Source organism: Sinocyclocheilus grahami, unplaced genomic scaffold (genome assembly GCF_001515645.1).
Source record: "Sinocyclocheilus grahami isolate Dianchi unplaced genomic scaffold, SAMN03320097.WGS_v1.1 scaffold44.1, whole genome shotgun sequence".
Classification (NCBI taxonomy): domain Eukaryota; kingdom Metazoa; phylum Chordata; class Actinopteri; order Cypriniformes; family Cyprinidae; genus Sinocyclocheilus; species Sinocyclocheilus grahami.
The window spans coordinates 2,239,545-2,252,261 of record NW_015505223.1 but is presented as its reverse complement, the minus strand read 5'-3'; the positions used below and the strand labels follow the sequence as shown (position 1 = coordinate 2,252,261).

The window sequence follows — 12,717 nt, the reverse complement described above, 5'->3', positions numbered from 1 at the left end:
ATTTAAAAGTTTCACTCTCTATAGATATATTTTTCATGTCTGTAATAAGGCAAGCATACACAGAGTTTCGAAGTGAACGCGCTCAAGTTCACAGAGACCGAGACGGCAGAAAGCGCATCTTGTTTGCTTTCATTTTTTAACAAAAGCGCAACGTTTCGTTGTTATCCTGAGTGCACACGAATAAACGTAAAGTCTTTACAGATACAAAAGATGCATTACTCTTATCTATATGACCAAAAATTACGAAGTATTTTAAGAGCAAATGATCACAGCGGCGCCTCCATCTGTCCTGCAGTAGCCCAAGCGAGCTACTGTTCAGCTTCCACACTCCGCACAAACACGTGAACTGCACACTTTTTTCTAGGCTAACATTAGATTTAGCTGCCATGTAAAGTTACTACTACATACATATGATGATGTACTACTACATACATTCGATGAATGTTAGGAGAGCATATGGATATCCTGCCCGATGTAGGCCTACTATATTACCACATAGACCAGCCGTTAACGATTTGTCCGTCACGGACTGCGTGATTTCGCCACTTCATGTGGAATTTTTTTTTCTGCGAATAAGCGACTAATAAAATTTTGGCAATATGCATATAAACAGCCTTTTAATTAGCAGTGTAGAATAATCATGGCTGATAGTAAGACATGCAAACATAAAAGAAAACCAAACTGGGCGCGAGAACAGCTATATATTAAGGATATAATCAAAAATTAGGAGTTGGGATAACCTCCAAACCAGAGCCGATACCTTTTTAAAAGCTCATTATCGTCAAATGTTTCTAAAATGTTTATATTCCGAGGTAGATTGCTGGCAACAACCATTTTAGGATAGTTCAGATTTGGTCTTAGTGACTTAGGAGTCCTCTTCACTACTCCTAACCTTTCACAGATTTAGGAGCTAATTTTAGAGCTAAAACGCTTTGTGAAATACCCTTAGAACAAAAATTTATTGAGTACTAAATTTAGGACTGACACGCCCATTATTTTTAAGATTTTCTCCTAAATCAGCGAGTTATGAGCTACTTTTAGCCTTAAGATACGGGCCCAGGATTTGAATTTTTAATGCTATTATAACCTAAAGATGCTATGTGAAAGTTTGAAACAGAAAATAGTGGTTTTCATTTTGCCACTTTCTTGGTAAAGAAAACACATTTTTACTCAAATTAACCAAAATGGATTTATAGCATTTTGGAACCAAACTCTTCATATATATATATATGTATATGTATGTATGCATGTATGTAACGTATGTAATATCTAACTTTATGGACTGCATATTATATTATATATTATATTACATATTATAATATTATCCCGTGTCCGTAAGCCTCACCTGATGATGCTGTCCACACAGTTGATCTGCTGGTAGGATGGGATGTGTGGTTGTTTCCGGGCTTCTTGTAGAGACTGCTTTAGATGATCTCTAATTCCCAAACCCTGACTGGTATTAGGATAAACGCCTGCTGCCGCCACTGATGGAAACAAATACAGTTATATATTACACCTTGACCAATTCATGAGATAAGACGGATGTAGAAAAGACATTCCAGACCTGCAGTGGCTGGTCCTAAAGGTGTGAGCTTCCTCCGGGAGTCCAGATACGCCTGCTGGCCCCAGTTCTTCACTTTATTGACATCAGCACAAAACTGCTGCAATGTCATCTATAAGACAAAAGATCCATCGTTAGGTCTAGTCAAACCAACAATCATATGTGACTTTACATGTACTTTCAGTCGTACTGGTTCTCTGTGCGAATCCTCCCAGAGGTTTCCGTTACTGTCGCTGGACGACGCCACACTGATGTAGTGCTCGTGAGAGCCATTACTACCCAGACTGCCATAGCCACTGGATCCATTATTATGAACAGGCTGAGTGAAAGACAGATACGATTCAAATGCAAACAAGCAGCTCAAATGTGCTTTGCAACTGTAGCAAAGCCACATATGAAGCAGTGTTATTTTAGCATTATTTATATACTATCATAGTTTTTTTTTTTGTTTAATTCTAAATTTTGCTTAATTTCTGGCATTTCTTTTGTCATTTGTATTTTTTTCATATTTAATTTTATTTCAGCTTTATTTCCATTAACAAACTTTTTTTTTTTTTTTTATAGTTCTCTGTTAAAAAGGTAAAGTTTATTTTATAATTTTTCAGCTTTATTTCAATTTTTAATAGTTTAAGGTTTAGTTAACAACAATAATAACCCTGATATGAAGTTACTGATGCAGATAAAGCAACTAATACCAGTCAATAACTATTGATATTTGCTGGTCAATATATAACTGTGGACTGACTATTTTTATATTTTGGATTGCTGTCATCTTGCTCTAATTAAAGGATGGCAATACACATGACATTTTTTAAAAAGCCCTATTTTTTGAAGAGTGCTTTCCTATAACTGATTTGACAGTACAAAAACGAATGTCTTTAGGTTTTAATGAGTTTATCTGAACAGCTTTTATATAATTTGGGTCTGTTCCTCACACAAAGTGATCCATGCTAAACTATTCAAAAGCATTTGTCTGGGGTCAGAGAGATCTTAGGTAGTCGTAGTCTCTTAGGCTGCATTCATTTGATTAAAAATACAGCAAAAAACAGGAAAATTGTGAAATATTATTGTAGTTTAAAAAAACTGTTTTCTATTTTAACATATTTTAAAATGCAATTTATTCCTGTGATGCAAAGCTGAATTTTGAGTATTGAATCTTCATCAGCCATAACTCCAGTGTTTGGTCTCACATGATTTTTGCTGCTTAATATTTTTGTGGAAATCATGATCTTTTTTTCAGGATTCTTTGATGAATAGAAAGTTCAAAAGAAGAGCATTTATTAGAATGCTTTGTAACATCATAAATGCCTTTACTGTCACTTTTGAACAATTGGCCTGCAAAAAGTGTGCTAATGTAGCTTGTCCTCAGTAGATTTAGTGATTTCTCACCTGTAAGAAGAGCTTGTAGATCATGACTTGCAGCTCTTTAACGTCACACATGACTGACTGCTCAGCTTTACTCCGTGCAGCAAAAACGTCCTCATTCAGAGGTCCACTACAGAACAAACAAGTGTTTCTGTATGAGCAAATGTCGATGCTTGGATACACAACACAACTGACGCACTCACGAGCCGGCGCTTACGTGCGAACTTTGTGCCTTCCGATGATGAAGGCCACCTTACGGCTCCAGGGGTTGATGAAGCTGGACCAGCTGGAGTCCAGGGTGACGTAGTCGCCGTTCTGACACTGGAACCGGATGGGTGAGTGTTCAAACGGAGGCTGGCCCGCATACTTCAGAACTGAAGGGATCATGACAAATTTTATTAACACCTTTTTATAACAAGACTGCTAAAGACTTTACGGTGTAGTTGTAACGGACGTACTTTTGCGGTGCATGGACAGCATGAGCAGGCGGTCGTCTGGATGCAGGCAGGTCAGAACTGAGGTACCGATCAGATCCTGAGGGAGGTAGCCGAGCAAAGGCACCGCACTGCGGACACACACACACACACACACAACTAATACATGAGGAATCACTTCACAGTAATGAGTTTACTACAAGAAAATGCATTTATTTCAAGTCTTTGCCCCTAAAATGCTCGTCTTATGCTACTGATTACACATGATGGTTGAAAAAAGTCAAAGTCGTTATTTGTATGAAAAAGACTTATTTTAAGCACAGAATATCATGATATTAAACTAATGCGGGTGACAAACCTAGAACTACTTCATAGTCGTGTGGTTATATGTGACCCTGGACCACAAAACCAGTCATAAGGGTAAATTTTTTTAAATTGAGATTTATACACCATCTCAAAGCTGAATAAATAAGCTTTCCATTGATGTTTGGTTTGTTATAGGACAATGTGTATATGTGATGGGACAATATTTGGCCGAGATACAACTATTTGAAAATCTGGAATCTGAGGGTGCAAAAAAGTTTGTGGGTTGGACTCAGGCTCATTATGCTGCAGTAAACCCATCAGCGCTCTGAATGGCTGCCATTTTCAAATGGATGAGGCCCATGTTATTGGTGTTGTTGGTTACACTTTACTTGAAGGGGTGTGCATAAGACTGGCATGACACCTTCATAATCATGACATGACACCTACATAATCATGATATTTTTTATGCATGTTTATGACAACTGTCATTAAGTGTCATTCGCTCAGTTATGTAATTTTTAATGCAAAGATGACATTGTTTGAGATGTCTTTGTTATGGGCTATGGTTAGGGTTAGGTTAGGGTTAGGTCAAATAATGTCATATTTGCATTAAAAATGACATAACTGAGCGAATGACACTTAATGACAGTTGTCATAAACATGCATAAAACCTCCTTCATATTCATGACATGTGTCATGTCATGATTATGAAGGTGTCATATCAGTCTTATGCACACCCCTTCAAGTAAAGTGTTACCTAATATCCTAATGATTTTTGGCATAAAAGTAATTTTGACCCATACAATGTATTTTTGGCTATTGCTATAAATATACCCCAGCGACTTCAGACTGGTTTTGTGCTGCAGGGTCACATATAAGGGTCACCGTAACACCCGGTCATTACTGCAAAATAAACCCTAATGTGAAGCTGCTGACTGAACAAACACTGTAATAATTTTATGATATTATTATTATCATCATTATTATTAATGCTTCTCAGCTTTACTCAACATATGTGCAACATATTTTATATTACTACTAGCACTACTAATATGCTGCTCAGCCATACTCTGTGCAACATAATATTTAATAATAATAATAATATGCTGATCAGCTTTACTCTGTGCAACATATTTTCAAATAGCAATACTACTACTACTAATCATAATAATGTGGTATTCAGCTTTACAACATATTATTTTCAAACGACCACAACAACAATAATAATAATAATTGTATTATTTGAACACATAACCATTCGTCCAAGCTGCTGATTCCTTTACTTGGCTCTTGTGACTAAAGGTGAAAATCACTCACCGGTCATCCACTTCTAAAAAGACACAGCCTGGTGAGTGAGTCGTGCTGAAAATGCGCTTGTCCATGGGAATGCGAGGGGCTGGAGACAAAGCAACAAGCAAACAAACCAAAATAGTGATCATTAGATCAGACAGCCAAAAGTAAAAGCAAAAAAGACAAACAGGTAACATATTGAGGTCATGTGTCAAAGTACTATACTACTGTTTCAGAACGTGGCGGGGTGAAAGGTCACGCGGCTCGTACCCTCATATCCTGAGATGATGCGTTCGGCCAGGGCCAGACAGCACGGCTCCTCCTCTGCTCTCGATCCCTGAACCTTCAGCAGGTACGGAGTGATCCGGAACGGACTATAACGCAATTCTCCATCTCTATCTTTCCCTCCTCTGAACACAGACACACACACACACACACAAAACGTTCAAAAATATTATCAGTCTGACTCCACTGACAACAGAGAGAGCAAAAATTAAACTAAATTGAATTGCATAATGACGCTATTATCTTCTAAAGAGCTGCATTATAGATTAAATAAGTTGGTGTCATAATATAATGGAGCTCAACTGAATCAACATTGAACTAAACTGAGCTGAATAATGAAACCATCTTCTGTAGAGCTGCTTTACAGCTGAAATTGTATGTTTAACTTTGCTATTTTCTTGTTTATTACTGTGAAGCTGCTTTGAAACAATCTGTACGGTATAAAGTTACTACTCATTTATGCATGTGCATGTATATTAATACATGCACATGCATAAATGAGATATCAGATTAGAATGAGTAGTAATGAACTGCAATTTAAAAGTCCACAGGAAGTAGAAATGAAGACATAAATAATGATCTTATGAGGTGAAACGCACTCACCTGATTCGACAGAAGAAAGACTTGACCTGGGCACATTTATACAGAACCGCTGCTACAGAGAGACAAAGACGAATAACGTTTTTCATTCCTAATATATATATATATATATTCTATTTTACATTTATTTTATTTTTTTCAAGTAGTGACTTATTTATTTTTTATGATTTTAGTTTTAATTTTATTTTTAGCCAACTATAATAACTCTGGAACAAACCCCAGTGTAAGAACATTCAGAATATAGACAGAAACAAAATCATAAAGTTTGGTGCTGCTGCAAAGGAGATTTCTGACTTTTGATAACCTTTAAATATAGGCCTTGTAATTAAAATCTACAGATGCAAATAGATACAAGTATATTTTGGATGTTTTTTATCCACTAGTCTGAACAACACGTTATGGAAAGCCAAATAGTCCAAAACCTCAAAATGACCAGTGCATGAAAAAAAACACAGTTTTGCCTGTAGTGTCAGGCTACTTGCATCAAGGCTTTCAGAGGAAACGGAGCAGGACATACAGCGTTTTTCAGCATGTGTTCTGAAGTGATTCCCTCCAGCTCCTCCAGCGAGCACACAGTAGCTTCTCGTCTCTTCTCCAGTCCGCTGCTCATTAGTAAGTTGTAGTACTCGCTGTTTGCTGCAGGGGGAGTCAGAGGAAGTGTAAAAAATGAGCCACAATCCAGTTAATCAGTGTTTAATCAGTGTTTGGCTTAAACAACAGAGCAGGTGGCTCACAAGAGATCATGCCAGATATTACAACACCAATTTCACATAGCATTACATCATAGACTGACTATTGACATTTATTTCAAATGAAGGCAAACAGAAATAAACAAACATAGGCACTAAAGAAGCTTTAATTAATGCTACTAAAATAGATTTAATTAATAAAACAAAATGCATAATGATTAAATCCCTTAAAATATTACCAAAATGTTACACTACAGTTATTGTTTCTACATAAACTCAATGCAAAAACTTTTTTCTGCAATCCTGCCATTCAGTTATGACAAAATTGCAGTACATTGTGCAAAACAAAACACAAGTTTGCAGAACTTGCATCAAACCTATAGCAACACAACAACAGTTCTGTCAGGACCACTATCGTCAAAATGATAGATACTTAGCATAAAGTTTGGTTTGGCTGTATGGTTCTGTTCTGGGCAAAAAACTCCCTGCCCATCCATGCAGCCTGTCATAAATGAGCAGGGAGAGCAGCAATAATAACCCCCCTAGGGTTAACAGAACAGAACAGATATCATTACTTTAATGATATTTAAGTGTAACACTTTATTCAAGATAAAGGAGTCTGATTAGCAAGGAATATCAGAAAGCCAAGTCCTGACTGTGGCGAAAGGAGGAGCTAGGGATGGAGGAGAGTAATTTGCTCCTGAGCAAGCTGAAAAGCTGCTGAATAATACTGAATAGAGCTTATATAGGAATGCCGCGATAGGTGTCGTATTCCTATAGGTAGATGTGATCAGCTGAGAATCAGCTGATGCAAGCTTGACTCACGTGACCTTCCAGAACTAACGCTAACGCTAACGAAAATATGAACTTTCTGCACATTTGTGGCAAAAAAAAATAAAAATACAATAAAACGACAAATATTCTGAAAGCTTCTTACACTACTGTTAAAACGGCAATTTATCTCATTAAAACAATCCCTCTGTGGTGTTTTAGCAGAACTTTTCCCAAGTGATAACTGTAGTCTATAGGACTTTCTTCGGGCATATCAGAAAACTTGCTGTTTGAACAACCATACATTATTTCAGACATTAAGAGCTACTGACAACAAATAAGTGATAAAAACATCTCAAGTATGAATGATTCAGTAGAAAGTTTCCTGTGTTTTGGTGACTGATATTGTAGCAATAGTGTCATCAGAACATCTGCTGTGGTTCAATGAGGGCAACATTGTAAACTAAACATAATGAAACAAAGATTTTTTTTGTGTGTGTGGAAAAGTTTAGATTTTTATTTGATTTTAATTTTATTAGAAGCTCATAATCACATTTTTATAATAAATTAATAATAATTTTATAATAAAATATTTAGTTTTTGGTCTTTGACTTTTTTTTGTTTACTATAAAGTTTACTAAAATGGCCCAAATATTCAAAACATCATGTTTGGATGTTTTGATTCTGTTGCTACTACGAGAATCTATACCCCAAAAAACAGCAAATACAGCGTGTTGAGTTTCACAATTACTTAACGACATGACGCACATGATGACCTCATGCAGAAGCTCATCTTAATACAGGCGTTATACTGTAAGAAGTATTTGATGCAGCGATAAACATGGGAAAGAGCTGACGACTGAAAGCACTACGTGCACAAACACCGTGAACAGATTTAGCAGCAAGCGGTTAGGACCTTCCTGCAGACGCAGCTAACAGGCTGTTACATAATCACAGACGTTCTGCTGTGGACCTGAATGTGTGCTGCCTTCTAACAGGAGTCCCTCTAGTGGCTTTATGCTTTGAGTGTGTGTGTGTGTGTGTAAGTGTATGTATGCCCATTATGAGGACCTGATGTCCCCACAAGGATACATTTTGACCTTGTGGGGACATTTTTTTTGGTCTCCATGAGGAAAAAAAGCTTATAAATCATACAGAATGTATGTAAGTTTTTTGAAAATCTAAAAATGTTGAAAGTTTTGTGTGAGGTGTAGGTTTAAGGGGATAGAAAATACAGTTTGTACAGTTATAAAAACCATTACACCTATGAAAACATGGAAAGCAGTGTATGTGTACCTTGTACTTGTTTGACACAGTTCAGTGCGTGGTTCAGTGCCTCCACCGTACTGGCTTTACTGCGGCTTCTCTTCTCCGACGGCAGCCGTTTCTTCATCTCCTGCACCGTCTGCATCATCTCTCGGTGCGTCTGCTCACGGCCGTGCTCCGTCTGCTCACTGCACATGCACACGCTTGTTTTTGTTTAAGAATTCACGTTCATTATAACTTTAACCTAATTTCAATTAATGATATATGGAAGCCAATTTCTGCCACATAAGAAAATGTGTTGGATAACCAACATGACGACTAAAGTTTAAAGTATGAGATACTAAGTCATAATTCTGAAATAAAAAGTTACCTGGCTAAGACTTTTTATATCAATTTCAACTTTTTGTCAATCTAATAATTATGACTTATAAAATGTCATAATTGTAACAAAAAGAATCAACTTGTGTCAAATTCGACTTAAAGTCATAATTATGATTTAACAAAGCATGATTTTGTTGTGTGATGGAAATAGGCTTCCATAATTTTAATAGGTATATGTATGTAGAAATTATTTTAAAAATTGTGACTTTTAATGTCATAATCATGCCTTTTTAGCTCATAATTTCAACTCTTTATACATTTTTCAACTTTTCTCATAAGTGATGTCACTTTTGACTCTTGATTAAAAAAGTAATTCTCAATGTTATATAGATATTTTATCTCATGATTTTGACTTTTTATGTCAGAAGTATGATTTAGTAATGATTTTGGTATGTGGGCAAAATTTCTAATAATTATCTTCCTTTTTCTCATAATTTCAACTTTTTGTCAATTTATCTCATAATTAACTTGGTATCTCAATAACGACTTTTTATATTATAATTTCAACTTGGGTCATAATTATGACTTTTTATTAATTTTTTTATTCTTATTGGTTTAGCAAAGCATGATTTTGTTTTCTTATGTGCTGCGGAATTGGGCTTCCATAATTCTAATAACTTATATAGGTTAAGAAATTATATGACAAATGAAGGGATTTTACTATATTTTTATAATATTGTAAATAGGTTACTGTAAAATTCAGTTGCTGAGCAAATTTGAAGCGAGTTAGTTTACCTGCACTCAAAACTGGACGATGAGGAACCAGTGGCAGATTTTGAGCTAAACACACAAAGAGACGAAGGAGCACTTGATTTAACCAGAAGTCTAATATTACACACAAAATGACAATCATGTGGTTGCAAATTGCTGGTTTCATTTAGAACTGAGCTTTCAAAGCAACCGATTCCTACCTTTTAAATCAGGAAGAAAGAAAACACTCAAATGGACTTGCAAAAGTTGACTACTCACAGTTAGGGGTATGTTCAAATCACTAACCTTCGGCATGAGCATTATAATTCTGATTCTTGTACCTCTTGGTTCTTCCTGATCCTATGGTGCCTCCAGGGCTGCAATTGGCCGAGGAACGATGATGTCGTGAGCCCCTGACACTGTCGTTTCCGCTGCTGGAGTCGTAACCGCTGTTCATGTCCACGTCCTCGTGCGTCTGCTCTCCTCCGCTCTCCTCACAGCCCGCTGAGCTTTCCCCTCTGCTGGTTCTTCCTCGCTGCTCCTCGGCTTCCTCCTCCTCACCTGAACCCGATCCGGACCTGGACCCTGATCCGGTGGTCCCAGGGTCCTGCCCGCTGTTAGCTTGGTCCGTCTGCCCCAAACGCTTGCTGGAGCCTGGAGAAGAGTTCTCCTCTTCTCCATCGGGAAAGCCGTCTCCTCCCAGCATTCCCAGCAAGTTCTCCTCCGACCACTGCCCACCTCTACTGAAGCTCTGATCCAGAATCTAGACGCTCCCCTGCTTTTGTCCACATTAACAATGAAGGTCTATAGAGAAACCCATGGGGATGATGATGATGTTTTACTAGGTGGTTACATACAGTCTTCCACTGAAATAACTGCAAAAGAAACACAGATAAATGTCAGAACCACTAAAAGTGTGTGTGTAAATAAATAAATAAATACATATACATATGAATATTTAATATATTTTATTTCAAATCTTTCAAATGAACATTTAGAAATATTTAATATATTTTAATTCAAATACATTAAAAATGTACAATTTTATATATATATTTGATCATTTTGTGTATATTGAAATATTATTTACTATAATATAATATAACAATGTCCGAAATATTTTTTTTAAACTATACTTCATATTTACCAAGAAAATGCATTTTAAGATCGGCAATGTATTGTTATTTATTTTTTTGCTCCTTTTCATAATATATTTTAGCATTTGAAGCTCTAAACATTTAATTTTCGATTTGGAAAATATGTTTTCTTGAACCGTGCTTTTTACAATGTATATTAATTGAAATATAATTTGACCATGGTACATTAATATGATGCATTATGCTTTTCAGAGGAGGTTACATACATTGCCTAGGACAAAATAAGCAAGAAAACAACACATTACATCTCATTAACGACTGGAATTATTGTATTATGAAGATGAGGTGTTGTTTTGCACATGCAGCACAAGATGGCCAAATGTGAACATAATCATATGAGCTTTCATGCTAAAAAACAACACAAAAGCCTGATGGCACTTTGGACAAAGATGATCAATGAAGTGTATAAAATGTTTTTCTTTGTCCAAAGTGCCTCATAAGTACATTTATTAGAGATAAAGTGTTTTTAACACAAAAATGACAGATCTCTGTAATTTCAGACATCAAATCTTTCATCCGACAACCTTCAGACTACATTTTTGCAATTTATGCAGATCATTTTATTATTTGTCAGACAAAAACTGGAAGTCTGATTACTTATAAGTATGCATCAAAGTTTAATATTTCATGAATTTGTTCTGGCTTAACAAACATCACTAAATACCAGATCATTTTCATCAAATGTTTTGGCTTGCATATCTCTTGTCTGGACACACGGTGCTGACGTCACGCTTTTGATATTCTAGGGTCGTGACCTGTCTGTGTAACGACTGCTGCTGTTTCTACAGCGACTCTGACGCAATCATTCTCAAAATAGGCTGTGTCAGAGTAGGACTGGGTCAGGTATTAAAACTCGGGTTTTAAAAATGACAAAATAGCTGGACCTCATCTGTGCACAATTCAGACAGCCCTCCCTGCTAATTTTAAAACACACAGGCTTCAGTTAGAAACGGTCCTACTGTAGCTCTAGGCAAGGTTATTATAGTTTGCTAAAGCTGAAATAAAACCATTTTTGTTACTCGAAATAAAATAAAAAATAAAATAAAAGATTTCGGCTAGTTGCCAAGGCACCATTTCACATCTTCAGTTAGTTTATCTAAATGTACTAAAATAATTACAACTAAAACTGAAATAAAAAAAAAGAAAACTATATAGACAAAAATAAACTAATAAAAATGACAAAAGCGCACAACAAAATTGCTACAACCTAAAAATTTTAATGTAGGGCTGTCACTAACGACTATTTTTATTTCGATGAATCTATCGACTCATTTATCGATTAATCGATTAATCTAAACGATTACTTTCCCCCCACACAAAAAAAATCAACAATTTTTCTTAAGAATATTTTATTAAACCAAATGAAATCCAAATTTCTATGAAATCCTTTTTTTAAAGCAAAAGTAAAGTGCAACAGAGTGCAAGAAGCAAGTGTCCATCTCACTGAAATCAAAGTTCAGTATTATAGTGTAAGAATGACAACATATCCACGTGTTCTGGTCGACTAATAATACAATTATAATCAAAAAACACTTTTAAAAGGAGTATTTACCAGAAATTATTTAGGAGAAAAATGTAAATGTAGAGTATATTTCTGAAAAAAAAAAATATATATTTTTTTTTAATAAAATCAATTAATTGGAGATGCTTTTGATTATTAAAATTGAATGGAACCATTAAAATGGAATCCAGAAAATAATGGAAAACAGAATTTGGTAAAGATAAAACTGTAAAACTCAATTAATTAGACAGGCTTTTTGATTAATAAAATGTAATTTAACCATTAAAACAGAGTATAGAAAAATGAAAATGGAAAAAAAAACTGCATTTGGAAATAAAACGGATTTCATAGGGCCCTATAATTATAATAAATTTTTTTGTGGCAATAAAAATAGATGTAAGTGAACAATAGCCTTTAAAAT

The 12,717-nt window shown here is 35.6% G+C and overlaps 1 protein-coding gene across 1 annotated transcript in view; it reads right to left on the bottom strand.

Annotated features, from left to right (window-relative positions):
- per3 (period circadian clock 3) overlaps positions 1-12,717 on the bottom strand; it is a 30,277-nt gene that overhangs the window by 13,305 nt on the left and 4,255 nt on the right. The window contains exons 2-15 of the mRNA XM_016268289.1: positions 9,980-10,513; positions 9,684-9,728; positions 8,598-8,755; positions 6,320-6,477; positions 6,222-6,225; positions 5,845-5,932; positions 5,227-5,366; positions 4,984-5,062; positions 3,385-3,491; positions 3,144-3,300; positions 2,951-3,056; positions 1,752-1,880; positions 1,565-1,673; positions 1,346-1,484 (exon numbers count right to left, since the gene is read on the bottom strand). Of these exons, the coding sequence (XP_016123775.1) occupies positions 1,346-1,484; positions 1,565-1,673; positions 1,752-1,880; positions 2,951-3,056; positions 3,144-3,300; positions 3,385-3,491; positions 4,984-5,062; positions 5,227-5,366; positions 5,845-5,932; positions 6,222-6,225; positions 6,320-6,477; positions 8,598-8,755; positions 9,684-9,728; positions 9,980-10,344 (1,784 nt within the window). The 5' untranslated portion in view covers positions 10,345-10,513. The remainder of the gene's footprint in view (positions 1-1,345; positions 1,485-1,564; positions 1,674-1,751; positions 1,881-2,950; positions 3,057-3,143; positions 3,301-3,384; positions 3,492-4,983; positions 5,063-5,226; positions 5,367-5,844; positions 5,933-6,221; positions 6,226-6,319; positions 6,478-8,597; positions 8,756-9,683; positions 9,729-9,979; positions 10,514-12,717) is intronic.